Source organism: Chlamydomonas reinhardtii, chromosome 1 (genome assembly GCF_000002595.2).
Source record: "Chlamydomonas reinhardtii strain CC-503 cw92 mt+ chromosome 1, whole genome shotgun sequence".
NCBI lineage: Eukaryota > Viridiplantae > Chlorophyta > Chlorophyceae > Chlamydomonadales > Chlamydomonadaceae > Chlamydomonas > Chlamydomonas reinhardtii.
Genome location: NC_057004.1, coordinates 3033427 through 3058860, shown reverse-complemented (window position 1 = coordinate 3058860; position 25434 = coordinate 3033427). Strand labels below are relative to the sequence as shown.

The 25434-nt window shown below is 66.3% G+C and overlaps 4 protein-coding genes across 4 annotated transcripts; 2 read left to right on the top strand and 2 right to left on the bottom strand.

Moving 5' to 3' along the window:
- The first annotated feature begins 125 nt into the window (after positions 1-125).
- CHLRE_01g018850v5 (uncharacterized protein) lies at positions 126-3730 on the top strand. The gene is made up of 8 exons (XM_001689889.2): positions 126-271; positions 486-588; positions 787-870; positions 1046-1184; positions 1408-1553; positions 1754-1903; positions 2442-2665; positions 2905-3730. The coding sequence occupies exons 1-8, from the start codon at positions 162-164 to the stop codon at positions 3272-3274; spliced, it is 1326 nt and encodes a 441-aa protein (XP_001689941.2). The 5' UTR covers positions 126-161; the 3' UTR covers positions 3275-3730.
- A 4-nt stretch (positions 3731-3734) lies between these two features.
- Positions 3735-7335, bottom strand: CHLRE_01g018800v5 (uncharacterized protein). Its single transcript, XM_001689440.2, has 8 exons — positions 7085-7335; positions 6932-6969; positions 6812-6859; positions 6599-6722; positions 6179-6338; positions 5734-5915; positions 5413-5547; positions 3735-5251 (listed from the first exon to the last, which is right to left on the bottom strand). Exons 1-8 carry the CDS (start codon positions 7200-7202, stop codon positions 5034-5036), a joined length of 1023 nt encoding a protein of 340 aa, XP_001689492.1. The 5' UTR covers positions 7203-7335; the 3' UTR covers positions 3735-5033.
- A 156-nt stretch (positions 7336-7491) lies between these two features.
- CHLRE_01g018750v5 (uncharacterized protein) lies at positions 7492-18515 on the bottom strand. The gene is made up of 21 exons (XM_043058439.1): positions 18125-18515; positions 17538-17704; positions 17194-17284; positions 16797-16947; positions 16301-16498; positions 15934-16114; positions 15699-15798; positions 15097-15435; positions 14732-14904; positions 13770-14568; positions 13361-13590; positions 12260-13165; positions 12015-12152; positions 11547-11720; positions 11060-11323; positions 10518-10669; positions 9970-10189; positions 9635-9751; positions 9320-9442; positions 8667-9034; positions 7492-8495 (listed from the first exon to the last, which is right to left on the bottom strand). Exons 1-21 carry the CDS (start codon positions 18282-18284, stop codon positions 8021-8023), a joined length of 5526 nt encoding a protein of 1841 aa, XP_042928353.1. The 5' UTR covers positions 18285-18515; the 3' UTR covers positions 7492-8020.
- Positions 18516-18645: 130 nt separating this feature from the next.
- On the top strand, positions 18646-24131 carry CHLRE_01g018700v5 (uncharacterized protein). Its single transcript, XM_043058438.1, has 15 exons — positions 18646-18926; positions 19142-19222; positions 19391-19480; positions 19656-19728; positions 19884-20155; positions 20359-20466; positions 20677-20742; positions 20878-20997; positions 21211-21486; positions 21686-21885; positions 22106-22227; positions 22478-22598; positions 22836-23008; positions 23234-23334; positions 23580-24131. The coding sequence occupies exons 1-15, from the start codon at positions 18885-18887 to the stop codon at positions 23715-23717; spliced, it is 1983 nt and encodes a 660-aa protein (XP_042928352.1). The 5' UTR covers positions 18646-18884; the 3' UTR covers positions 23718-24131.
- Positions 24132-25434: the final 1303 nt, after the last annotated feature.

The following is a 25434-nucleotide window of genomic DNA, read 5'->3' as shown; positions in this document are numbered from 1 at the left end:
CAATGCGGTGCACTTGGATATAGGAACCAGGCGGGTCTTGGGCCCAAAACTGCATGCGCGCGATTAGGCCTGCCAGAAGTTGAAGGGCTGTCGAGCAGGACCCCTTAGTGTCTACTGTAGTAATTACATTCTTTTAAGATTTAGCGCACCGGTTTGGAGTAATGACACTCGTGCCTGGGCCCCTCACGCGGCAATTCGTCCGGCTGAAACAGTCGGCAACGAACGGCATGAAGGTCATCAGCTATAACATATTAGCTCCGAAGTATGCAGGGTAAGAGGAGGGGATGGCTCGTGCGCTGGCGGGGCGCAATACCCTTTGCAACACCCGTCATGACGAGGCAGGGGCACGGGCCGCGAAACCGGGGAGTAATGCAGCCGTCATCTGTTAGGGGGCCACGCGTGGGCAGCGAGCTCGCACGGGTGTGGAGCTGCTGCACCCAAACCGCAGCCCTTGCGCTTCTCCATCCCCCACCCTGCTCCCCCAGGTACAACAACTACTGCCCGCCGCAGCTGCTGGCGTGGGCATACCGGCGGGAGCTGGTGCTGCAGGAGCTGAGCCACTACGGGGCGGACTTGGTGGCGCTGCAGGTCAGAGCGCTTGTGTTGAGGGGCGGTGGCATGTTCTGCTGCTGTATGTGGGATGGGCAGCCTGTGTACGGCAGTACGGCGTGCAGCCCAGCATCATGCTGGCGGGGAAGCGCATTCCAATGCTGGCACCTGACACCAGACAGCGGGCTGAATGACACCAACCCGCCCCCTGGCGCCCCACCATGCCCCGCACCCCAGGAGTGTGACGAGGCCTTCTACGGCGCAGAGCTGGGCGGCTGGATGGCGGCGGCGGGCATGCAGGGCAGCTTCCTGCCGCGGCCGGTGCGGCGGAGGGCAGGAGGGGCGGCAGGACTGCAAGGAGGGGTGGTGCGGATGCAAAAGCATCAGGGAGAGGACAGCACAGCTGACGGTGTGTGACGTTTGTTACCGGCACCCCGGATAACTTGTGGGGCGCCCCTGCACCTACTAGTGCTGCATCCGCGGCCGGTGGCTGCAGGTGGGCCCGGTGCCGGGTCCCACGGAGGGCATTGCGGTGCTGTGGCGCTCCGCGGCGCTGGAGCTGGTGGCGCCGCCGCGCAGCCTGCTGTACTCGGAGCTGGGGCCGGAGGCGGCGGGGCTGCCGGCAGAGGTGGCAGGTGCGGGCGGCGGCAACAGCTGGGGCGCCGCGGTGGGGCGCGAGCGCATTTGTTGAGGGCAGTGCGCGTGTGTGCGCGAGCTGCGGGTGCCCCCGCTGTGGGGGCGCGGCGGCCGCCTGCCCGCCCGCGCGGTGCCGGCATGGCTCGACAGTGTGGACCACGGCAATACCGGGATCCAACGGCTGCAGGACACGCGGTGTGGTGTGGTGTTGCACGGCCGCAGGCACGCAGCCGTGGCTGAAGCTGCGGGAGCTGGGCGAGGGCGCGGTGATGGCGCTGCTGCGGCACCGGGGCTCGGGCCGCCTGCTGCTGTTCTGCTGCACACACCTGTTCTGGAACCCCGTGTTCCCAGATGTCAAGGCACTGCAGGTGCGGCTGCTGCTATGGCTGCTGCATGGCGTAGTGAATTGCAAGTAGAATGAGACTCAAAACTTGACAGGGGGTCCTGATGCCACCCGGTGCCGGTGTAGCGGGGCCTGTTGAGCACGCACTGCCGGTGCCGTGCATGCGGCGTCACGCGTCCGACATGAGTTGTTGATGTACCACATCGCTGCGCCCGCCGCCCCCAGGCCGCGTTGCTGTGTGCCGAGCTGGCCGCGTACAGCCGGCAGGCGGCGGCCCAGCAGCAGCAGGAGGAGGTGGGGCCGGTGCCGGTGGTGCTGTGCGGCGACTTCAACAGCCTGGCAGAGAAGCGGCTGCCGGACGGCTTCGACCCTCAGGTGCGCGGCGTCCACCGTGGATGTGCATGTGGTGAATGTGCGTGTGCCGGAGAGCACAAGGAAAGTACCATGCAGGACTGTGTATGCAATGCGATGCGACGCTTGCGGTATTACGGTATCTTCCATAGGATTCCCTGCACCGACCTGCCGAGTCGAGTTATCATACTAACCCTGATATCCTGTTACTCCAATCTACCCAACCTGAGGCGTGTGCTCATACGCGCGGGAGGACTTCTTGGACGTTGGCTGACTTGCTGAGTGCCCCCGCCCCTCCCGCACATGCACACGTACGCACACATGTACGCCTTTCGTTTCCCGTAAGGCACCACCGACACCAACAGCCCAACGCTTCTGGAACGGAAACGCGCGTGCCGTCACCACGCAGCATGCGCGCATCGCCCAGCGCCCCCCCACATGCATCCCGGTCCACTCCAGGCCACTTGCGTTCACCGCCATGAGCGTCCACCCAAGCCCCGCTGCCATCACCACATCCCCCGCGCACCCACATCATGGCCTTGTCCCGATGTCCCCGTGTCAGGTGCCGGAGGGCGGGCGGTTGGTCAGTGGCGTGTACGAACTCTTGTCGGGCGGCGCCCTGGCCCCCGAGCACCCCGACCACCCGCACAGCCGCGTGTGGCAGCCGGGGACGATGGCGCGCACCGTCACGCCCGCCGGCGGCGAGGGAGCGCCGCGCTTCCCGGCGCTGCCGCTCAGCTCGTCCGGGTTGCGGCTAGGCAGCCTGAACGCGCTGGCATTCGGGCGGTGAGCAGGCTGGTTGCGTGTGGGCACATGTTTGTGCCAAGCCGGACAGCTGCCAGACGGCTGCCAGACGGAATCAGCATGAAGTAGCACTGTTTGCGCCGCACGCCACTGTGATCAAGGCGATCGAGCAAACCGCGTCAGTTGGGACCCCCGCGCTGCATCCCCGCCCGAGATGCTCAACACCACAAGGCCTCAACGCCCCCGTGTGTGCCACTGCCCCAACTGCACCGCGCACCCAGGGAGCCGCCCGTGACCAACCGCACCGCCCACTTCGCGGGCTGTCTGGACTACGTGTGGCTCAGCCAGCCCCACCTGCAGGTGGCGGCGGCGCTGGCCCTGCCGTACGAGGACGGCGGCAGCCCGCCGCTCACGGGGCCCGCCGCCGCCGACGCACCTGCGGGCGCTGCTGGGGCGCAGGGGCCCGGGGAAAGGGGGGAAACTGGGGTTACGGGGCCAGGGGCGGGGGCGAGGGTGGGGGTGGGGGTGGGCGCTGCGCGGCCGGGCACGTGGCGGGACCCGCTGGCTGACGTGGCCATGGTGGCGGTGCCGGACCAGCAATACCCCAGCGACCACTTGGCGGTGGGCGGCGAGGTGGTGCTGGTGGTGTAGGGACGTGGGGCGGAGGAGGGCAGTGATAGGAGAGGTGCGGTGAGGCTCGAGAGTGCATCGGGGTAAGACAGCGTCGGCCGGGTGAACCTGGTGTGGACAGTGGATCTTAGGTAGCGGACGGCGGGTCGGCGACAGAGTCAAGGAGCGCAGCTTTGAGCGCTATTGACGCGCAGCGCAGGCATCCTGTGATCCTGCCATTTTTATGTGTGCAAGTGAGCATGCTGTGTATAGGGTGTGGACTGTGAATTGCGGGCGGTCCGGCGTGATAAGTAAAGGGCTGAGACAAGGAGCGCAGTGTCAGCGCTACCACCCAACACCGCAACACGTGAAACAGACATCCTGCATGTGTCTGCTTTCCACGCAAGCGGTTGCAACAGGGAAGGCTGACGTAGGCCGGAAGGGATAGATACCGGTAGATGCAAGGACATAGGCTGGCCAGTGTAAGGTGCGGCAGTCGTGTGTGAGACGAAGCTTACAGTCTCCTCGCCTCAGGCCATCACTGGGCCTCTCGGTGTCCAGCCTCTTCAGGCCTCCCCCACAAAACCCTCACGCAAAGCTATTGAAACCTACTTTCGGGCCACCCGTGTGCTCGATACTCCCGGGAGCACGCACACACAAACAACCCTTCCCGCACACACGAAAACCTACAGTTCCACTACTTTCATGTCACCTGCTGATGCTAGGTTGCCAAGCTACCAGGTATAAGCCTCCACCTCTTCCCCCCGCCTCCACAAGCCAGCATGGCAAGGGTGCACGCTGGCCGGGTGCGCGCCACAGGTAGCGATGCCCGCCCCCCGTGGTCGCCCCCAGCCTGCGCGCGTCGGCCGGTCTGCCACAGCACAACCCCCACAACTCCGGACCTCCCACCGCTAGGTTTTCGCTGCCGTTGCTGTTGCGCTGTCTACTTCTCGACGTGTGCCTCGGTCGGTACGCCGCAGTGTGTTTCACTGCCGCGCCGCTCCCTCCTCTCGGCCGCCCACACGGGCGGCGCACGCGCCACGCGCCACACGCTGGCGGCTGGGGACCCGGGAGCTGCCGGTCCCCTTGCCGCCGCGCCGGTACTCTGCGCGCCGCACGCCGCCGCCGCCCGCCGGGGCCCCATCACTTCGCTGCGCTCCCGCTGCACACCGCCTCTAGCAGTCGCGGCACTCCGCAGCCGGGCAGGGCGCCGGTCGCCACGTCCGCCCCTCCCCGGGAGTTGAAGCACCCGGGGATTACGCAGGCGGGCGACATGACGACGCCCTGCGCCGCTGGCAGCCGCTCTCCAACTCCACAGCTCCGCTCCTCTGCTACTGCTATCGACGTCGCCGCTGCCGCCGCGTACCTCTAATCCGCGCAGCTCCTCGACTGACGCCATCCCGCGCAGGCGCAGGCCCCGCCCCTCCACGCAACGGACGCCCCGACACGAGACACAGCAACATCTAAGCGACTCAGCCGACCGGCTGCCACCAGTGCCGCGGGAAACCCCACGGCCGGCGCAAGCCGCACCCCCATGCTTTTACTGGCTACACCAACCCGCACTTCTAGCCAGGCAGGCCCGGAAAGCACTGCGCCGGTTTATCTGCCGACCAGCACCGCCGGGCCGCGCCCTGTTCCCGCTGCTGCACGCTACCCCGCGCAACGCCGCCGCCACAGCTCCTCCTGCCGCAACTGCGCCCTCCGTGGGCCAGCCGCGGCCGCCATCAGCCGCTGCTCGCCGCCCGGCTGCGCCAGCTGCACAGGCTCCGCACGGCGTCACGCCGTCCCATTCCGAGGCTGCTTACAGCGCCTTCTTGACCACCTTAGCCAGCGGGCCCGCCAGCTTGACGCTGTTGAACTCGCCAACGTAGACGGTGGACAGGATGGAGAACACACCCGACTGCAGCACCGCCACCAGGTACTCCAGGCCCACCAGCGCCGACAGCAGGCAGGCGACGGCGAAGGTGGCGGGCACCATGGCGAAGAACGACAGCGAGAAGGGCAGCGCCAGCGCCATGCCTGCAAGGAAGAGTACCGGTTGAGAGAGACGGCGTGGGGAGGCGGGGTGGCAGCCAGGTGGGTTCTGGAAAGCAGGCGGTGTAGGTGTGGCGTCGCAGGGTCCCAGAGAGCGCACCTAATCTGTAGTTTACAGTGCAGCTGTGCGAACGGCAGCGACTCACCCGTCAGGATGTGCAGCAGCGTGTGTCCGGCAAGCATGTTGACCCACAGACGGACACCCAGGGAAACAGCACGGAAGGTGTACGAAATGGTCTCCAGGGGCACGAAGATGAAGGCCATGGGCCAGGGGGTGCCGCCTGCGGTCGGCAAGGACAACAACCAACTAGTCAGGCACAAGTTTTGCCATTCGGTGTTGGCGTGCACGCACCCAGCACATGCCGTGCATACCCGGCACACCCCGCACGCGGTGCTGACCTGTGCAAACACAAACCCGCTGCTCCACAACCTTCAATGCGTTGGCTCCCGCACCCGCCCGTTCCTACCAGGGATGAAGTGCCCGGGGAAGGAGAAGCCCAGCTTGTACAGACCCAGGGTGGTGGCGGTGGCCCACACGCTCACACCCAGGCCGGTGGCGAAGCCCAGGCCGGAGGTGGGCGCCTCGTTGGTGGGCACCAGACCCAGCAAGTTGGAGGCCAGGATGGTGCAGAACAGGGCGGTGGCCCAGCTGCGGGGCGGGAATAGGCGCAGGAGCAGGAGGTGAGACCGCGTCAAGGATCCCAGCATAGATTCTCGTCCCAATGCAACGCACCATCCTGCTTATTCCTCGCTCATGATTGTCAGCAGGTGAATGCCCCCGTAACCGCACAATTGCCTCAATCCGCACCCCTCTCCAGCAGCAGCCGTAGCCCCGGCATTAGGCTTGTCCGCAGCTCAGGACTTCCTCCCTGCTCGCCCCGACCATGCCTCAGGATTGCCTCAGCTGCTTACGTGCCGAGGGCCGCGCGGTTGTCGCTAGCATCCACAATGGCGGGGAGCATGCGGTCATCCACGGGCGCGTGCGGCTTATCCATGGGCGCCTGGCTGCGCCAGAAGCGGTAGATGCCGAGCAGCAGGGAGTTCACGGTGGCGCCCGACTGCACCTGGGCGGCTGCAGGTTCACAAGCAAGGAAGGGCGATGGTAGCATTATGGGCGCGTGGAGTGAGACCGCAAATCGCGTGCGCGCGAGGAGTGGGGGCAGCAGCTGAGTGAGGGCAGCAGCTTACACGCAAACCCACACCAGGTCGCCGACCCTCCAGAGTTTCCCCGCCCTCAGGACCACTCCCGAACCCAGAGCTCCCCACAATCCTTTCACGCTAAAGCCCGTAATGCAGCTCCGTAGCCTTTATGTTCTGCACCTCGGCGCTCACCCGTCGACATGTTCATCGCCTGCTGGGCAGCGAATGGCACCATCGAGCCGGTGCGCAGGCCGCTGCGCGACTTGCCCAGCAGCATGCTACCAGCCATACCAGGCAGCTTCATGCCCGAAGCACCCTGCGGCCAGGACACGCCCGGTCGAGCTCTACTCCGATACCGAAAAGACAAGTTTTGCGGCGGCCCTTCTGCGCTAGCACGGCTCCTACCTGGATGCTGGGAGCAGCCTGCTCCTCCTGAGAAGAGGTGCTGAAGGCCTGCGAGCAGGAGTCAGTCCCAACATCAGCGAGGAGCAATCTCGCGACACCGACCAGCATTCCGCAGCTCACCTGGGCATACACATGGTTCTCCACAGACTGCAGGGAGCCTGTGGGATTGAGATATCCGGGAGCCGAGCAAGTGAGGCAGGTCCGGAAGCACGCAGCTCGTGATGGTGCCGCGAAAGAGCTGTTCGCAGCACATAAATCGGCCAGCCGCCTCACCATTGAATCCCTGGTTCTTGAAGCCGCTGCTACCAGTCAGAATGCCGCTCTGGCCCAGAGCGACAGGGGCACGCCCCAAGAGGCCAAACACCCTCGGCGCAGCCTGCTGCAGCGCCATGGTTAATCCAATCTATATTCTTCGTCTAGAATGCTGGAGTAGTGAAGCGGGTGTGTCTGCCGGGCCCCCGATGCATGGGCGCTTTCGAGCTTTCGCCTTGTTCAGCGACACGAGCCCCGGTCTCGCAATGCACCTGTTACGAATGCGGGTTTCGTATTCCTCAAACTGGTTTTGAGGTGTAGATCGAGGGGTTCAGCGGCCCCTGAGCGTGCCGAGCTCGACCCGCCGCGGCTGGCACGCCACGGCCCGCAAGGTAGGAATGCCTGGGCGGCCATTTCCGAGTTGCCCCTTCAGTCATAGGTTACAACATCGACAAATAGTGGGAGGAGCTCCAACCTGATATCCTCGTGCTGGTCAGGGGATTTCCCGCGCATTCTTTCAGCGCAGCTCTTGATGCGCGGTGTCCATCCAGGACCGAGCGCAGCTCTTGATGCACGGTGTCCATCCAGGACCTGGTCCATCACTCGTCAGGCCGCACTCCACCTATCCAACGTTGATCTTACCAACGTGGCCTCGCCCGCTCTTCATTATCCTTGAAACCGCACGACAGTTACACTGAATCACCACCATCATCCTGTGCAGTTGCTGCGCCCAAGAGATACATCCTACCGCCTGCACACCAAATAGCGCGCGCTCAATTTCACAGTAACTTTGCATCAGGCGGTCACAGCCTGCACTGCCCTGTCACATGCCCATGCAGTACTTACAGCACCCGTCACCACCGCACCCAACAACCAAGGTACACTGCCACGACATCACAACGTCACACACCATTTCGCCCACGCCAACTCTGCGCCTAGCGCGCAATCACGCCCACCTCAGTACCGTGACACCACCATGCCCACCGGCCGCTGCTGCGCGGTGCCCTGCCTGCTGCCGTACGGCTGCATGGGGTAGGCCTCAGGCAGGTAGTCCTGCATGAGGCCGTCGGGGCCCTCCACCATGTGGTTGGGCGGCACGCCACGCCGCGAGTGGCCCACGCTGCCGCCACGTGACCCCGCGCCGCCGCTGCCGGAAGCTCCCGGGTACCCCGCCACGCCGCCGGCAGACCCCGGAAACTGCTCTGGGGTGACGTCGCCGCCCCAAGGGCCGGGCGGGGCGCCGGGGAACTCGAAGCCTGGCGTGCCGGACCGGTCCTCGCCGTCGCCCTCCTCCGCGGTGGGCGCGAGCCCTGCGCCCGCGGCGGCCCCGCCGGGCACGTAGCCCGCTGGCAGCGGCTCCGGCATCGCCAGCGGGCGGCGGGTGGGCGTCTGGCGGGACTGCAGCGCCGAGGCCGGCGCGCTGCTGGCCATGCTGCGCGTAGGGAGGCGGGGAAGGGGTGGACAGGGGGGACAGATGGCTGGGTGAGAAGGCAGGTGGACCAGAGATTGGCTTGTTGATATACTGGTTGCGTGAATGCCCAAAACGGAGCCGTGTTCTTAGTCGTAGGAAGCAACATACGTCACCGCATAGAGCCGCGCGCACCTGCCATGGTCGCCCTCGAAGGGCAGAGGCCACCCGCTGCCGAAGCTGCCGCGTGTGCTGCTAGGCAAGTAGGCGAACGGGCCCGCCTCCTCGCCGCCCGCGCTGCCACTGCGTGCGCCGACGCTGAGCGTGCGCCAGTTGCTGCCACCGACGGCGGCGCCCCCAGCCGCACCCGAGCCTCGGCTGGAGACGGCACTGGCGCTGTTGCTGCGCGCGGCCGCCGCGGCGGCCGCAGAGACGACGGAGGCGATGGGCAGCGGCGCGCGCAGCAGCTCGCGGGGCTTGCCGCCGCCCCACACGCCGCCGGCGGGGCCAACGCGGCGCATGCGGGCATAGTTCTCGTCGCGGCGCAGAGCCACCGTGTCCGCCTGTGAGAAGCAGAGTTGCACAACCACCGTAAGCAATGTGCACATACACACCATGCAACTCAGCTCCCGGGCGATTCGTGTTGTTTCTAACAGTCTTTACACCTACAGGAAGTCGCGCTGTTGATCTTTCCAGCCTCTGGGCGTGATTCACTCGAAGGCCCGAATTCCCAGCTGTCCCCCCACCTACCAGTCTCCCTGCAGCCCCGCATCCCTAACACACACAGCCCCCCCCTTGTGCTCTTTAACACAGCCCCCCCCCCCGCACCCACCCACCCACCCACCCACCTGGTACATGTCGATCATGTTGTAGTGCTCCGCCACGTCCGCCGTCCAGCCCTCCGACCGCACCGCCGTCGCCTTCCAGCGGTTCAGCTCCGCGATCTCCTCCGCGGCCAGCGTGATGTGCTCCTGCGCATCCGTGCAATGGAGGCCGTGGATACCGTTGGGATGGTTGAGGATGGGGGGGGGAAGCAGTGGGGGCAGTTGGGAAAAGGAGCCCGCATTCAGCGACGAAACGGCAGTGCTTGTGGGCAACCGGTGGCCGATTGAGCACGGTCCCGCTGCGGTAGTGCATGTATCTCCGCATCAGCAGCCGCGCACCTGCGTCTGCTGGTCCAGCGCCTTGCGCGTCGTGGCGTGCTGCGTGGCCTCGGCCGCCCACACGCTGTCGCGTGCCTTGATCTCGCTGCGCACGATCTGCTTGCCCAGGCTGGCCACCTGCAATCAAGTAAAGGGGCAGGTGGGTAAGCTTCTTGAGGCCTCTGCGAAAACTCCCAGGTTGCAGGACGCGCCTAGCAGCAGTCCCGCCTGCTGGCAGTGCATGTTGGCAAGGGAGCTGGCCTCGGTGACCCTCAAACATCATTCCTACCCACTGCCCGCAGGCCGCAAACTGGTGCCATACAATACACACACGTCACGTTGCATGTTATGCGCACCTGCCGGCCGAACGCCGCCGCGAAGGCACGGTCCTGCGTGGCACGCTCCCGCCGCAGGCTGCGCATGTGCGCCCGCGTCACTCGCGCCTTGGCCGCCCGGCCCCGCTCCTCCTCCAGTCGGCCCAGGTGGCTGTCCACCACCGCCGCCTGCATGCCCGACGTGGCGGCCACGTGCCGCACCGTGGCCGCCTTCTCCTGCGTCACCGCGTCCATGGCCTCCCTGCAGGCGGCAGCGGGGCAGAGAGGCGGTGGGGGGTACATTCATGATAAGTTAAGAAGTGAAGGCGTAGCCTGGTACAGTAGCATAGTGGGGGCACCACGCGGCAGGCGGAAAGGGCACCGGCAGTACTGGAATCAACGCAGGGCGGGCACACTGTGGCTGGACGCACCGTGCATCCTACTGCTCTTTACAATTGTAATCCTGCAGTCACCAGACACCGGCGGCACCCACGACATCGTCCTTCGCATGTCATTCCCTCATGCTCTGTAACCCCATGGAATCAGGACCCAGGAACAGCAGGATCCTCGCCCCCCCCCGCGTCCCGCACCTGTGCTGCTGCCGTATCGCCGCCACCAGCTCCGCCGCCTCGCCGCGGTACACCGCCGCCATCTCCGCCACGATCTCGCCCATGGCGGCGCTGCTGAGCGGGCTGTAGCCGGGCACGTGCAGGTGGTCCACCGCAGTCTGGCGCCCAATCACCTGGCGGGGCGCGGGGCGGAAATGGGGCAAAAGGGGGGGGGGGGGTTGTAGACACCAGCCCAAACTAAACCAAACCCAATGCAATAGAGCGAGGAGGAGAGCGGGGGGGAAGGGGACGTCAGGCGCTCGTTGTGACCGCAGGGGGGGAGGGGCCACCCGCCACAGCATCAATACACACTTCAGGGTTTTAGGTCACAGCATCACAGGCAGGGGTATACCGTATCGCAGGTCTCCGACTACTGTGCACAGGGCACGCAGTGCGTTGTCGAATGCAAAAATGGATTGCCAGCACCGGACAGCCACCCAACGCACGTTGGACACACACACACACACACACACACACACACACACACACACACACACACACACACACCACGCCTTCCCCCGCACCTGGGTCAGCATCAGCTTGCTCATCAGCTGCCGGTGCCGCGAGAAGCGCTCCTCAGCCACCACCAGCCGCCCTATGCGCGCCGTGTTGTCCGCCAGGAAGCGGTCGTCGCGCCCCTGGTTGCCGGCAGCGATGGTCAGCTCATCCACAAGCGTGGGGACGTGTATCTCCTCGATGCGCATGGGAGCGACGACCAGCTCTGGCGTGTCGTCGGTGGGCCCCGGCCGGATGACGGTTCGCGAGGGCAGGCTCAGCCCGGAGGCGTCCTGGGCGGGTGGTTGGGCGGGCGGGTGGGTTTGGTGGGTGGGTGGGAGAGGCGAGGTGCACGCGAAGGGGACATGGCGCGGGGGGCAAGGCAAGTCGAAATGGGAGGAGGGTTGAGCCGGTAGCGGCTGCGGCAGGGGCAGGTTTGGTGCAGCCAGCTGCCAGCAGCACGCGTTACGGTAATCGCAACCCATGGAGTAACCCAATGCGTAAGGTCCCACTCACCCTGCCGCCGTCAGCGCTGGCACGCCGGCTGCCCGGCGGGCTGGGGCTGCGGCTGCGCGCGGCGAAGGTGGCGGCGTTGACCGGCGGGCCACCCTCCGGCCGCAGGTTGGCGCCGGTGGCAATGGGTTCGGCCGGCACCGGCATCAGCACCATGTGGGAGTAGAGGCCCATAGCCTGCGGAGGAGGCGACACCGGCCGAGGGGGTTCCAGGAGGGGGGTTTTAGCCATTCATTCGGGGGCGGGGTTCCAGGCATGACTACTATGGAGATGGCGATGCTGAAGTGGGTGCTTAGGCGTGGTGCTTATGGTACCCAGAAAGACATACGAGACGGGGCGGTGTGTGTGTGTGTGTGTGTGTGTGTGTGTGTGTGTGTGTGTGTGCGGCGGGTTGGGAAGCTGGCCTTGCTGCAAGCAGATGCAGTGCAGCGCCTGGCAGGCAGTCGTGGTCATACGTGGTAGGCCACACACCTGGTGCCGCTGCAGCACTGTCATGTGGGCGTAGGGGTCCGTGTGCGCCGCCGGCACCTGCACCGACATCGGCTGCTGCTGCTGCTGGTGTTGCTGCTGGGCCGCCGCGTACTGCTCGTAGTCAGAGGGGCCGCCCGCCTATGCGTGCCATGCAAGCATAGAGCAGCAAGCGGCAGGGTTACAAGACCCGAAAGCAAGGGTGACTTCTAGCATCTTAGCACTAAAACGCCGGAGTTGTGACTCACCGATGGGTGCAGGTACACAACTGCCGGCGGCAGCTGCGGCGTCTGTGATGGCTGCACAATATAGGGGAAGGGGTACGAGTGCCTGTCGTCGGGCGCCGCCAGCGCCTGGCCTGCCTCCGAGGATCCCGCTGTCCCTGGAGTCCATTCGCCGCCCGCGCCGCCGCCAGGGCCGGGGCTGGGACTGCGGGCAGGGCTGCGCGGGGGGCTGCGGGCGGCGCCAGGAGGCAGGTCACCCAGGCCGCCCTGGCTGTCCTCCGCCCCCACGCCCACAGGCGACGCGAGCCGCTCAGGCAGCGGCTGTGCATGCGGGTGGTGAGGCGGCCAAGCTTTGGCGTCATGGGGCGGCGAGTAGAGGGTGTAGGGTGAGTAGGGCGCGACCGAGGACGCGGCGTCGTCGCCAATGGGTGCCGCGGCCAAGGCGGCGGAGCCGGCGGACTCCTCCGCTGCGACCGAGTCCGCGTGACTGGTGCCGCCGCCGGGTGGAGACCCCGGGTGACTGCCTGCCACTGCCGCAGCCGCGGATGCCGCTGACTGCCGGCTTCGCGGCGACAACATGTCGTAATTGAGGTAGGGAGAGCCGGGCGGCAGTGCCGGTTGCCCCGTGTGTGCAGTTGCTGCCCGTGCAGCGTCTGCCAAGTCCCCAGGTGCCACCGCGGCCGTCACTGACCCTGCTGAGCGCGCCACTGCCGCGGTCGGTGACCCTGCTGAGCGTGCCACCGCCGCATCCTCATCTTCATTGGCCAGGTCCTGCTGCTCGTGTTGCTGGTGCTGCGCGGCGCGGGCGTGTGCGATCGCGACAGGGCTCAGCGCGCGAGCCAGCGAGGACTGGGGCAGGTCGGTGTGCGGGCTGGGGACGAGGGTGAAGGCCGGCGCGGGACTGCGCTCGGGCGGCACAGCGCCGCCAAACTGTACACAAGTGGGGCGAGACGGGAAGGACCGGACAGTAACTCAGTGACCGTGGGCAAACCATCAGTGAGGCGTCCATCGTGAGGCCTACCCTGCAACATCTTCTAGCTCCAGACCGTGTGCGCTAAGTCAAGCATATCGCGTAAGCACCATCGCCTGCTGCCAGACGTATTAATGCGTATAGCGGTGACCCACCCCTGCAGCCAGGCTCGCGAGCGACACCTCTCCCATGAGGCCGCGCGCCGAGCCCAGGGGCGTGGTGCTCGGCCGCGGCAGCGCCTGCAGCGCTCCGAGGCCGGGCACGGGGCCGACAGAGCCGCCGGGGCTGCTCGTCCCCGGCGTCCCCGCCCCCATCATCATCATGTGCGGGTGCGGGTGCATGGCGTCAAGGTCTAAGAACTTGGAGGGCGGCGTGGGCACTGTGCCTGCAGGATGCAAAAGCGAGGACAGGACAGCAGAATGGAGGTCAGGGACGGCAGCAGCAGCGTCAACAGAGCCAAGGCCGCACAGTGGCACGCCGCCTGCTGAACCTGCTAGGCGCCCTACTGCATCATGTCCCCTGACAAGCCATGAGCCACGGCACCGGCCCCGCGGCGCTCCTCACCTGGCCGCATGGGCAGCGGCGGCGGCGACGGTGCCCGCGCGCCCAATGGAGCCATCCCTCGCCCCGCTGGAGAAGCCGCCTGCCGTGACCGCCGCGCGCCCGAAGGAGACGCCGCGGGGGAGCCGCCTAGGCCCCCAGCTGCCGCAGCCCCTCGACTGCTCGGAGTGCCAGGTGTCGGCGACGGCAGTTGCGACGGCACGCGCGACCGCGTCGGCGAGGCCGTGGGCGAGCCGAGGTGCAGGTGCGGGTGTACGCTGGTCATGGAGGCGCCGCGGCTGGCCCGCAACGGGCTGGCTGGCGTGCTGCCCCTAGCGGGGCTGCGTTGCCCGCCGTGCTGCGGCGTGCTGGAGCGCGAGGGCCGCTCCGCCGGCGTCATGTGCCGCCACGCAAGCGGGTTGTTGGCGGCCGCAGCGCCGCCGCCCGGCGTGCCGGGCTTGCTGCCGGCGGCCATGCCGGCGGCGGCGGCAGCCGCCGCCGCCACCGCCTCTCCGGTACCGGCGGCGCCGCCGGTCAGTGTGGCGATGGCACCGGCCATGGCGACCTGGGCGGCGGCGCCGCGCGCCGCCGCGGTCTGGTGCATGGGGATGAGCTGCACGCCGGCGCGGCGGCGCGGGTCCCAGGTGTAGGCGAGCAGCAGCGCGGCGCGCAGTGCGGCCTCGTGCACGGAGGGAAAGGACACCACAGTCAGCACCACGTCGTCAAAGGTGCCGCCGCCCGCCAGGGTGGCGGCGGTGGCGGCGGGGTCGGGCGGGTACACGTCGGGCAGCGAGGCGCGGGACATCTCGCGGCCGTGCGTGTCCTGTGCAGGTGCGGGGTGCGGGTGTCGCAAGCAGCAGCTTGAGGACGAATGCAGGCATGGCGTATGTAGCTAGTAGCCTCCATCCAGACTGTGGCCTGCGTCAGCCCTTGTCGAGCCCCACACTGCTCCGGCCCCAATCGTCACCACGCCTGCGGCCGCGCACCTTCCACATGGAGGCGTCTGTCAGCAGGGCTGTGACGTGCTGCAGCCCCATCACTTCGCGGCAGCCGTGCACGGACACAGCCGCGCGCTCGCCGCACAACGGCACGTGCAGCCCGCACCACAGCGGCAGCGAGCGCGGCACCGGCGGCGTCGGCAGCCCAGGCGCCCACGTGCCTGCCACGCCGAGACAGGACCAAGGAAACATGCATACCGTACGGTATATAGCACACGCGACATGAGAAGTGCAAGATTGTCTCGGACCATATGATACATACATGATATCCATCAGCCGTGGGCTGTAACAGGGCTTCTTCTTGTCCATCCCCAAGCCTATACACACACGCTGCCGACACTCGGCGCACTCACCCTCGCTCAGCGGCTTGGGCAGCTCCCTGGAAGGCTCCACCAGCACCAGCGCCCCAGCCCGGTCGAACCCGAACCGCAACCGCTGCTCCGGATACAGCGCCGCCGCCGAGGCCGACGTCGGCAGCGCCGTCGCCGCCACCGCCGCTACCGCGCCGCCGCGGCTGGCCACCGCCGCCGCGTGGCCCGCAGCCGCGGCACGCGCCACGCGGCCGGCCTGGTCCCGCAGCAGGGCGCAGTGGTAGGCTGTGAGCGCCAGGTTGGCTCCAAGCAGCAGGCCGCCCACGTTGGTGACCAGCCGCCGCACCGCCGCCAGCATAGCCAGACGGCTGCGGAGCATGACTGCGGGCCGCGGGGAGTTGGGGAGGAGAGGATGGGGGTTGATGAGGGGTTCCAGGCGTGCTTAATTAATAGATGGCGATTGTGAAACGGGTTGGTGTGGTGAGGGGAGGCATAGAAGCGGGCGGGAATGCCAGAAGAGCATGCAGACCCCAATGCCAGGAGGGAATGGCGACCTCTGCACCATGTCGGTTCAGCCCCGTGTGGCGCTGTGTTCGTGTGTGGTTGTGTGTTACTGCCCGCCGGGCTGCCTGTCTGACACCCACATGCTCGCCAGGCGCGCTGGATGCGCCGCGCCGCGCGGGCGAATTTGATCTGCTGCCCGAAGTTGCCGTGGAAGCGGACCTTGTGCGACCGCCACCAGCCCTACAGGAGCGGAAGCGAGGAGGAGCGGACTGGACGTGAAGAGGAGACACATGGAAGGATGGCGGAGGGTAACGGTTTGGCCGCAGCGTGTAAACAGGTCCACGCTCGCCCGCGTCCTCATCCGCCCGTGCTTGCCTGGATGGTGCACACCGCCGACGCGGCCACCACTGTGGCGTACAGGTAGGGCGTGACAATGAGGCCGGAGCGGTTGAACTGGCGGATGACGGCGGCGGCTGTGGCCATGTAGGCGGGCGCGGCAGGCAGCGCCACAGGCACCAGCTCCGCCGGACCGCGGTGGTGCCGCCGCGCGGACGGCCTGGGAGGGGAGCAACGGTTCGGAGGGGGGAGGGAGCGGGTCGGCGTGGTGGGAGGCGCGGCGGTGATATGCGGCGACCGGTGATGCCGCGCGCCGCCCATCCGTTCCTGCCTGCTCGCCGCACGCAACCCCGGCTACCAAGTTTGTGCGACGCGGCACGCAGGGCACAGCGCCCCATTCGCCCACCTGCGCTTGGGGTGCCGGTCACCGTCTGCCGCGGCCCCGCTGATGCTGGACTCTGCGCCTAACCGGCTGCCGAAGCCGCCCTTGCGGCTGCTGCCGGCGCCGGGTGTGAGCGGCCCCGGCGAGCCGGGCGGCTGCTGCGCGAAGCGGCCGGAGCGGTCGGATTCCCGCATGCGGTCGTTCAGCCTGGCCACAGGCATCCTGTTGAGCGGCGCGGTAAGACGTGAGCGAGGCACAGCTGTTAGGCTATGTTGCGTTACGCGCCGAGCAGCCCGCTGTCACCGTACCCCAACACGGCTGGTAACACTCCCAGCCTCCCCCCCCCCGCCCTGTGGAGCCCAGCGCAGCCAAGCCCAGCATAGCCCGCTAGCCCAGCTATGCCCAGCAGAGCCGCACAGATTCCCTACACCCTTCTCTCGCGCCTGGCCCCGCCCCCGGCCCCGCATCCGCACCCGGCCCTACCACGCCCCCGCCCCCGGCCCCGCCCCCGCCCCCTCACCTCCGGGCCACCACGGTGCTGTCCACGTGCCCCGCCAGCAGGGGGTCCCGCGCCAGCACCTTGACCCGCCGCACCACAAAGCCGCCCCCGGGCAGGTCCAGCAGCGTGCTGCGCTCAAAGTCCGTGGAGGCGTCGCCGTCCACAGGCGCGTCTGGGGGCGGCGGCGAGCGAGGCAAGGGAGAGGGAGGACGAGGCGGAGCAACAGGGGCTGAGTGCCGGCCACACACGGGTTGCTGCTGCTTTGGCTGCGCCGCCCTGTGGAGTGGACTCCTCCTATCCCCCATGTTTCTAGCACCGCCGCTCACCGGCCTTGCACCATCCCCATCCACCCAACACTTGCCCTATCGGCAACGTCTTAATCCCACATTCCCACCCATTCCTCTCCTCCCCGCCCCACCTTTGGGCGCCGCCATGACCAGGTAGTGGTAGGCCGCTATGTCGGGCGGCACGTCCGGAGGCAGGTCGTCCAGCCCGTACAGCCGGTTCACCTGGCCCGCGAGGTGAAAAAGGACAACAACATGAGTTGAGGAGGCCGGACAGAGGGGAGGAGTGCATGGCCTGTGCGTTGTGCCCCCGCGCCACGGTCCCTCCCAGTCCCGGTGCCGCGCCCCAGCCGCCCTTTACGCCACTGTAGGCGGCCAGGCATCGGCTGCCCCCTCCCGCCGGGCCCTGCCCCGCCAAGCCACCCTGTCAGCCACAGGACACACACGCCGACACACGCGCGAGCGCTCAATCTCACACCTTCTGCATGAGGTACAGCAGCGCGCGGTGCTCGCTGCCGGCCTTTACAAATATGACCGCGGTGGCGCCGTCGTGCACCAGCGGCTCGGAAGGCAGCGGAATGCCTTCCAAGCCAAGACCCGGCGGCGGCGCGTGCTTGGGCCGCTCGCTCTCGGGGCGCTTCCCGCCTGCGGGGTAACATCGTGGGTTTGCAAAGCTGGTTGAATAAGCGGTACAGGATGCACTTAAGACTGGGGTGTGGAGGGGTAGTGGGTGAATGCGTTAGGCCAGGATGCAGCCCATGGTGACTGGACTGCCGTGGTCGCCTCTCGTGCTGTGTGCTGTCGCCTCGCTCCCGGCTGTTCGCCCCTGGACCGTCCCTGTGCGTTTGCTCGCCTTGCATGCCCCAGCTGCATGGCCCGGTCAAGACATTAGGCGCCCAATGCGATCCATCCCAGCGTGCTGCCTGTGCGTTCGCTTGCCGTGCCCCTGGCCGCACGCGCTGCTGCTGGGGTCGTGTGTGGGTTCAACGCTTCAACCCCGGCAGCTCCTGCCAACGGTGTCCCACTGCCATGAGCCCCCCGCCCCGTTCTTGTGCCCAATCGCACCAGGGTATGGGTCCTTGAGCTTGATGGGCTTCGGCGGCTTTGGCATGCCCGGGTAGTTGAACGCCTCGGGGTCATCGTCCTCCGACTCCTCCGCCGGGGCGGGCGCCTGTGGCCCGCCCTCCTCCCGCTGCTTTGTGGACCTGGCAAATAGGCCCAGCATTATCACCAGGACACCAAATAGGTCCTCTGCAGCTCAATTCATATGTTTATAGGCCCCTAGGCTCACAGCGGGCCCAAACATTACTAGCTTAGTTCATTTCGTCAGTAGCTTTGCATCCTGAATATTGTTACAACAGTTATGATAGCAGCACTATATGACAGAAGGAGCTGGTGTCTTGCTCAAGGAAACTTTTGCTTCGAAAGGAGGAAGCTAGGCAAGTTTCGATACTACATCTGCATATCGTTATTGCATGCTTTGCATTGGAATGAAAGCTAGGTTGAATAGTGGAGGAATGGGTCAGGAATGGTGGTACACCCCATGAATGTGAACGCTTCGCTGGTCGCAGCGTAAGCGCGACAACTAGTAGTAAAAGCAAAAACGCGACACCGTAGCATAACTGTATCAAAGTACCAGGCCGAGGTCTTTCGCGAGTTGGCATGCGCGTCGACCCGACAACTAACTCTGCGGCTTCACTTGCGCTGTGCGAAGCGACCATGCCTCGGCAATCAAGCCAGCTTAGAGCGTCCTTCTAGGATGCCGTGAGCCAGGAGAGGCTGATCCCCGAGCTGCTGGTGCGGCGTTGCTGGGTGGGGGCACGCAATGCCTGGAGACCCAGAAACCCTGGCGCTGGTGTTCATGCGGGTAAGAGCAACAGCTGCGACTGGCCGTGTGCGGGATACTGCACGAAGGTGACTACATAGGTAATATCGCGCCTACGGAGTCTAGTTGCATGGCTGTGGCCGTGGCGTGTCTGGGCGTGCAGTTGCGTCCGAAAGGGTTTATGAAGGTTTGCTTACCGTTCGCTCGATGTCAGGTTACCCGGCACCGCCGCCGCCACCACCGCGCCCGCCCCGCAGTATGCCAGCCGACAAGATGGAAACAACTGGGTGGTGCGGCCTCAGGGGCTGCGGCGCATGCTGAGAGACATGAGGATGCTGGTGGGTGCGGAGGCTCACAGGTGTCGGTCAGCCTAAAACGTCCCGCTTCCTCGGCCGCTGGGACACGCCGCAGCCCCCTACTTTTTCGTTGGCACATCCGCGTCGCCACGGTGCCAGGTTTGCTGACAAGCCACAAGCCCTCCGCACCCCTGCCCGCCACCTCTGCAGGACGGTGTGGCGCCCGAGTTTGTGGACGCCTACATACGACAGCTGTACCTGCGGGCGGACATGGACAGGGACGGCGCGCTGTCGTTTGACGTGAGAGCGGGCGGCGGGCAGCTGCCGGGCGGCAGTTAGCCATGGATTGCAGGCGGCAGGCAGCAGTATGGCGGTCTGGGCGAGGGATGTCTGGCCGGAAAGCGTTGGAGCTGCAAGCGGCGTGGTATGCTCCGAGTGTAAGCACGTGCTGGATATTGCGGCATTCTGACCGCAGGAGTTTGTGTTGTGGTACGTGTCCGAGGCGGCCGCGCTACTGCCGTTCGGCAAATGGAGCTGCCTGTACCGAGGTGTGCCCTTGAATTGCGAATGCTTCTGGTAGCTGCTACCAAGCGAGCAGCCGGCTATTCCTTACATGCTTTGTCGCACGCCACCTCGTCAGCTCTTGCTTGCCCTGTAGCCCTGCATCGGGCCGCTGAACTGCTGCCTGCTGTTTCGCTCGCAGGCAACCACGGACTGACGCCGCTGTACAACCGCTACGTACGAATATGCACCTGTCTGGAGCTGGCACGGGCTGGAGGGGGCTGCGGCGCGGGCAGTGGCGGCGGGGCAGCCGGGAGCCCGGAGCGCTGGCGGCCCAAGTGGCTGGCGCTGGGAGGCGGGGCCGGGGACGGCGGGAGCGGGGGCGGGGGCCGGAGCTGGGAGGCGGACAGCGTGCGGCGGCAGGCGCCTGGTCTGACGGTGATGCAGCTGGTTGACATGATGGCGGCGGCCCGGGTGCGTGCGGCGCGGCCGGTGGCGGCGTGTGTGGTGCAGCATGGGCGTCCTGTGCTTGACAGGTTGGGTGCTCATGGTGTGGAGTGCGGGGGTTGCCGAAAGATGCGAGCGTGTATGTGTGGGAAAGACAAGTAGGTGTGGTAGTGCTGAAAAACCAGGGGCTTGAGAGGGCGCGCGCCGCACCCTGCTGGTGTTCCCCGCAGGTGACTAGCGGCAGCCGCCGGGAGGAGGGCGAGGTGGCGGGAGCGGCCAAGGTGGCGCTGCAGGGCTGCCGGGCGGAGCGTGTGCGGGCGGAGCGCGTACACGGCCAGGTGCGTGTGTCAATGTGTGGTGCTGTGCTGCCGTGTTGTGCAAGTTTGGAGCTGCGGCGTGGCTTGGCCATTGTCGTCCTACGTGCCTCTGGAAGGCTCTTTGCCTGCATGCCACCTGGTTCACCCCGCTGCCCCTCTTAACATCGACACGTTTGGGATTTTGGGTAGCTTAAACTCGGCGCTGACTTCCTTGCTGTCCGCCGCCTGCAGCTGGAGGGCGCCAACCATCTCAACTGGCTCAACTTCATGCGGGCACTGGTGCTCAGTGCGTCTAAGGTGCGGGGGCCTTTGTATGGGTTAGGGGGGGGGCTTGTCCAAAGGCACGGGCGCAACCACAGCCGACAAGAAGGTGGCGCTCCCTCTCGTGCCTTCGTGCCAGCTGCCGCCACACTCGCGATGCATGATCCACAGGGCGCCGGGCTGGCGTCAGTCATCCTGCGGGTGATGGCGGAGGGCAGCCCGCCGCCCGCCCGCCTGCCGCCGCCGCCGCCACCCGGCGAGGACAACGAGCTCCTGGACAGCCTGTTCATGGTGGGTGTGGGTGGGTGGGTGGGTGGGTGGGTGGGTGGGTGGGTGGGTGGGTGGAGCCCATAGGTAGCGTGCGCTTGAGGCTGACGACGAGGGGGGGCCGTCAGCATGCAGATCACGCATCAGTTGAGTAGGTGCCGCTCACCCCCATCCCTGAACCACCTGGCCTTGAACCACCTGGCCCTGAAACACCTGCCCCTAAACCCGCAACCGCAGTCCAGCGACGTGGAGGGGGGCGCGTTCGACATGCGCCAGGAGTGGCCGCCGGGCAGCGGCACCAGCCACCCGCTGTGGATCCTGGACAGCCCCGCCCGACTGAGGGACCAGGCGGAGGCGGCGCGCGCCATTTTGCGCGGACCGCTGCGGCAGCTGACGGCGGGCAGCAGCGGCGCCGCCAGCTCCCCCTCCTACACGCCAGTGCCGCAGCTGTCACGGCTGTGCGGGCGCAACCTGCGCGCCGCATTCCAGCGCTACTGCGCCAAGTGGAACAAGGCGAGTGTGCTGTGGCGACGACTGCGTGTGGCGGTGTGGGTGCTTGGACGGGCGACGGCGTGGGCGGGCGGGGCCCCTGCGCGCTGTGTTTTCCGGAAGGAAGGATGGGGGGCCGGGCAAGACGGGCGCTTTGGCAGCGTGTAGCCGTTCTGCATGTGCGCCCGTAGGTAACGGCATAGCTGCGCCGTCCCGCCTGCAGGGTCCACTGCCACCACACAACCCGACGCCAGCGCCCAAGGCTCAGGACGGCGGCGACAGTGCCAGCAAGGCACCAGGCGCAGGCACTGGTGCCGGCAAACCGGCCGCGGCTGCACCGTCGCCTGAGCCGCTGGAGGACCCGTGGGCTTGGTACTGGGGCGCCTGCTGCTGCTGCTTCCGCTCCCTAACACTCATGGAAATGTGGGTCCCAAAGATGTCTGGGTTTGACGCTGCTGCGAGCACATTGCGCTGTGGGCCGGTGTTGGTGCATACCGCGCACCCGTCCTCCATTCTGGGCGTCACACCGTCACACCGTCACACTGGGTCGCCACAAGCAAGCTTCGTCCACCTGAGTGGGGTGCATGGAGCAGGCGTGCAAAAGCCTTAGCGCCTAGTTACCAGGCCCCGCCCCGCCGTGCAGGTCGGCGTGGCTGCGTGTGGTGGGTGACTGCGCCACGGTGCGTGCCGCCCTGATGGCGCCCGGCTCCGGCCTGACGCCGCGGCGGCTGGAGCACGTGTTCACGTTGTCGGCCAGTGTGGCAGGTGGGGGCCTGCAGGCTTGACGCGGTGGGCCAGGGGGCTGCGGAGGCTGAGGCTGGGGCTGGGGCTGGTCGTTGCAGTCATAAGGTGGCCGAGACCCAGAAATTGACATCAGCCAGGGGGCGGGTAGATGGGTTAGGCTGGCTTGAAATGGAGCTGCGCCGGGCATGGACTGCAGTTGGTCTGGGCCAGCAATGGCCAGAGGGCAGCGAATTTTGAGTGCTTGCACTCGTTCGCCGCCTCACCCTCACAGGCGTGTACCTGGGAGACGACACCAGCGGTGTGCACGACCTCACAGTCACCTCCGGGCCCAGCTCGCCACTGCAGCAGCTGCCGCGTGGCCGGGCCACCCCGGGGCTGGGGCCGGGCAGCAGGTGAGGCTCGAGGATTGACCGAGTGAGGAGTGGGGACACGGCCGGCCTCCCAAATTCTGGGTCTCGCTGCATCGGGGGTTTGCTGTGCATGCCCCGGAAAACACATGCAAACACGCCCCTGCGGAGGTCTCCGTGTTGCTGCACAGGGAACGTTGCAGATGCTGCAGTTCTCGGCTTGCCGTGCTCCTTGCCATCCCGAGCACCGTCAGCTCCGCCGCCTGTACGGACCTGGTGCAGGTACGGCCACGTGACCAAGAGCATGGAGGGCCTCCGCCACAGCCTGCGCGGCAGCCTGCGGGGGTCGCTGCAGCAGCAGGCCGCATGGACGCCGCTGCGGGACCGCGAGACCGATGCGGGCGGAGGCCCCGCCACATCGTCGCCGCCCGCGTCACCTTCTGGGAGGACCGGAGGTGCGTTGCAGACTTGAGGTCGCTGTTGCCACTCGGGTGGTTGTGACGATGAACAAGACCAGTCATGACGGTTTGCTGTTTGCAAGCGTGACAGGTGGCTTCTTGTCGCGCTCGACTCCCTGCTCGCAAGCACACAGTACATCGTTCTGTCCCCGCACCTTCTTTCCTCTTTTCCCTGTTCCATTTCGAGTGACTATGCGTGTATGCACTCACGCGCCCTCACAGGCCACCGCGCCCCTGTCCTGGCGCTGAGCTATGTGCAGTTCCTGGAGGCGCTGCGGCTACTGGCTGAGGAGATGGTGGGGCACCCCGTCACCAACGCAAAGGCAAGTGCCGCTACTGGTAGGGCTTTCGACACGCGGCTGCACCCACATGCCACTCCGTATGTGGCTCTGTGCACTATTTGGTAAAGCCTCCGAATGCCTCAATTCGCCCGTCACATGTAAGCCGACCCGAATTGGGGAAACCACGAAACCAAGCCCGTGTATGTGAAAAGTGTGACGTTACCATGCACCCACGCGCCGCTGCATCGAGCCAACGGTGCCTCTGTGTGTGTCGTTGTGCCCTGCAGGTGGACGCGGTGCTGCTGGCCATGCTGAGCGACATCACCGCCGAGCCCTTCCCGCGCCAGGACGCCACCAGCTGTGTGGGGCTGGGGCCGGGGCCGCCCAGCAGGACGTCAAGGCCGCCCTCGGCACCGCCGTGGTAGCTGCGTGCGATAGTCGCGGTGATGCGTAACCTGTGTGTGCGCTGATGGAGACCAGGACGCCAGGCGGAGGTATAATGACACCGTATGCTGTCGGGCTGTCCAGCGGTGTTGATAGGACTATGCCAGTCCAGCCGTGACGGCGTGTCCCGGAGGCACAGCCGAGCGTAGATGGCTGGCAGGTGTGGCATAGGTGCGAGTGTGCGATGCGGGGAGCATTCAGCTATGTCTCTGCACCATACCGTATGACAGCCACTGATGCCTTGTGAGGTTTCACATGTGCTGCTGGCCAATCCGCGCAAATCACAATTAACAATTAGAGCACCCGATTATGGATGCGGATGTTACAGAGGGGACAGTCCCAGCTCCCGAAGACGCCGAGCCATCACATGCTATCAGGGCCCAACCCCGACTTTGCTGCAAACCCTCCCGCGGGCAAAGTCCGTGTGACTCCGCGCACAGTGAGTCCTAGCCAAGCCTCAACCCGCCAGAGCCCCACCGCTGTGCCTCAACGCCACAAGCCTAGGCACAGGAGTGCCGGGAAACGTCTAGGCCGCAGGACACACGCACAGCGCACGCACTAACCAGGGCGCAAGCGTCCAGGTACTAGAACGGTCGCCCACACGTGCATCCTGCCCACACACAGAGCCACCAACCACGCACAACCTCTCACGGCGAGGGGGGCGGGGAATCAGCGTCATACGGCAAGCGCAAAACCATGCCGTCACCAACAGCCCGAGATATGAAGGGATGCGCAAACGGCACAGCGTCCCAACCCTTTGGCCTGATACCCAAAGTCACAAACGTCTGGAGACGACCCCAGAAGTCAGCCACGACGGCAAGTCCAATGCTCAGCACCCGGGCCGACGGCAGCTTCGCTCGCGCCGCCAACCCGGCCATAACCACACGCTGCCGACCAAAGTCCAGGGCAGACATAGCAGCGAGACACACCACATCCCACACAGGTGGCGCAAGCCCCGCAGGCGGGCGCACTAACCACAACTCCTCACGAGAGAAGGCACTTAGAGCCTCCTCCGGCAGGAAACCCATAGCCATCCCCATACTTTCCCGCAGTGACAGCGCAACAGTGCAGTCCCAAAACCAGTGACGCCGGTCCCCATCCTGCATGTCAACCCCACACGCCCAACACGGGTCAACAGCAACGCCTCGCGCCCGCTCGCTAGCATGTCGTGGAAACGCCCAGCAAGCGTTGGCGGCCACACGCCACAGTGCTTCCTTATGATGATTCTCCCATTTCAGCGACCACAAGCGGGCCAAGGTGCACACGAAGGCCCCCGCCGCCAGGGCAGCCCCCACCCCCGACACACCCGATTATGCCCGCGCTGCGAAAGGGGGCTCGGGGGGCTCAGCCCAGAAACGGGCACTAAAGTGCACCGCCCGAGCCCATGAGGCCAAAGCCCGAAAGCCGACACAAGCAAAGCCGGGGTTCAATGTCAATGGACAAGATTGCAATTGGTTACGCCAGTGACGTGGAAAACGATCACCCTGCACTGGACCCCAGGGGCGTGCCGCATGCAACGCCGTCGGCCTGTCGCTACTCTACGCGGGCCGGCCACGTCCTGCTGCGCGGACACCTTTTGCAGCGCGATGAGTGTGGGGTCCGACTACACCGGAGCTTCTCTCAGCGCCAGTCGTATGACGACGCCTGTGGATCCCCGCGCAATCGACAAGTGTTCCCCGGTCACGGGAAAAGGGGCTG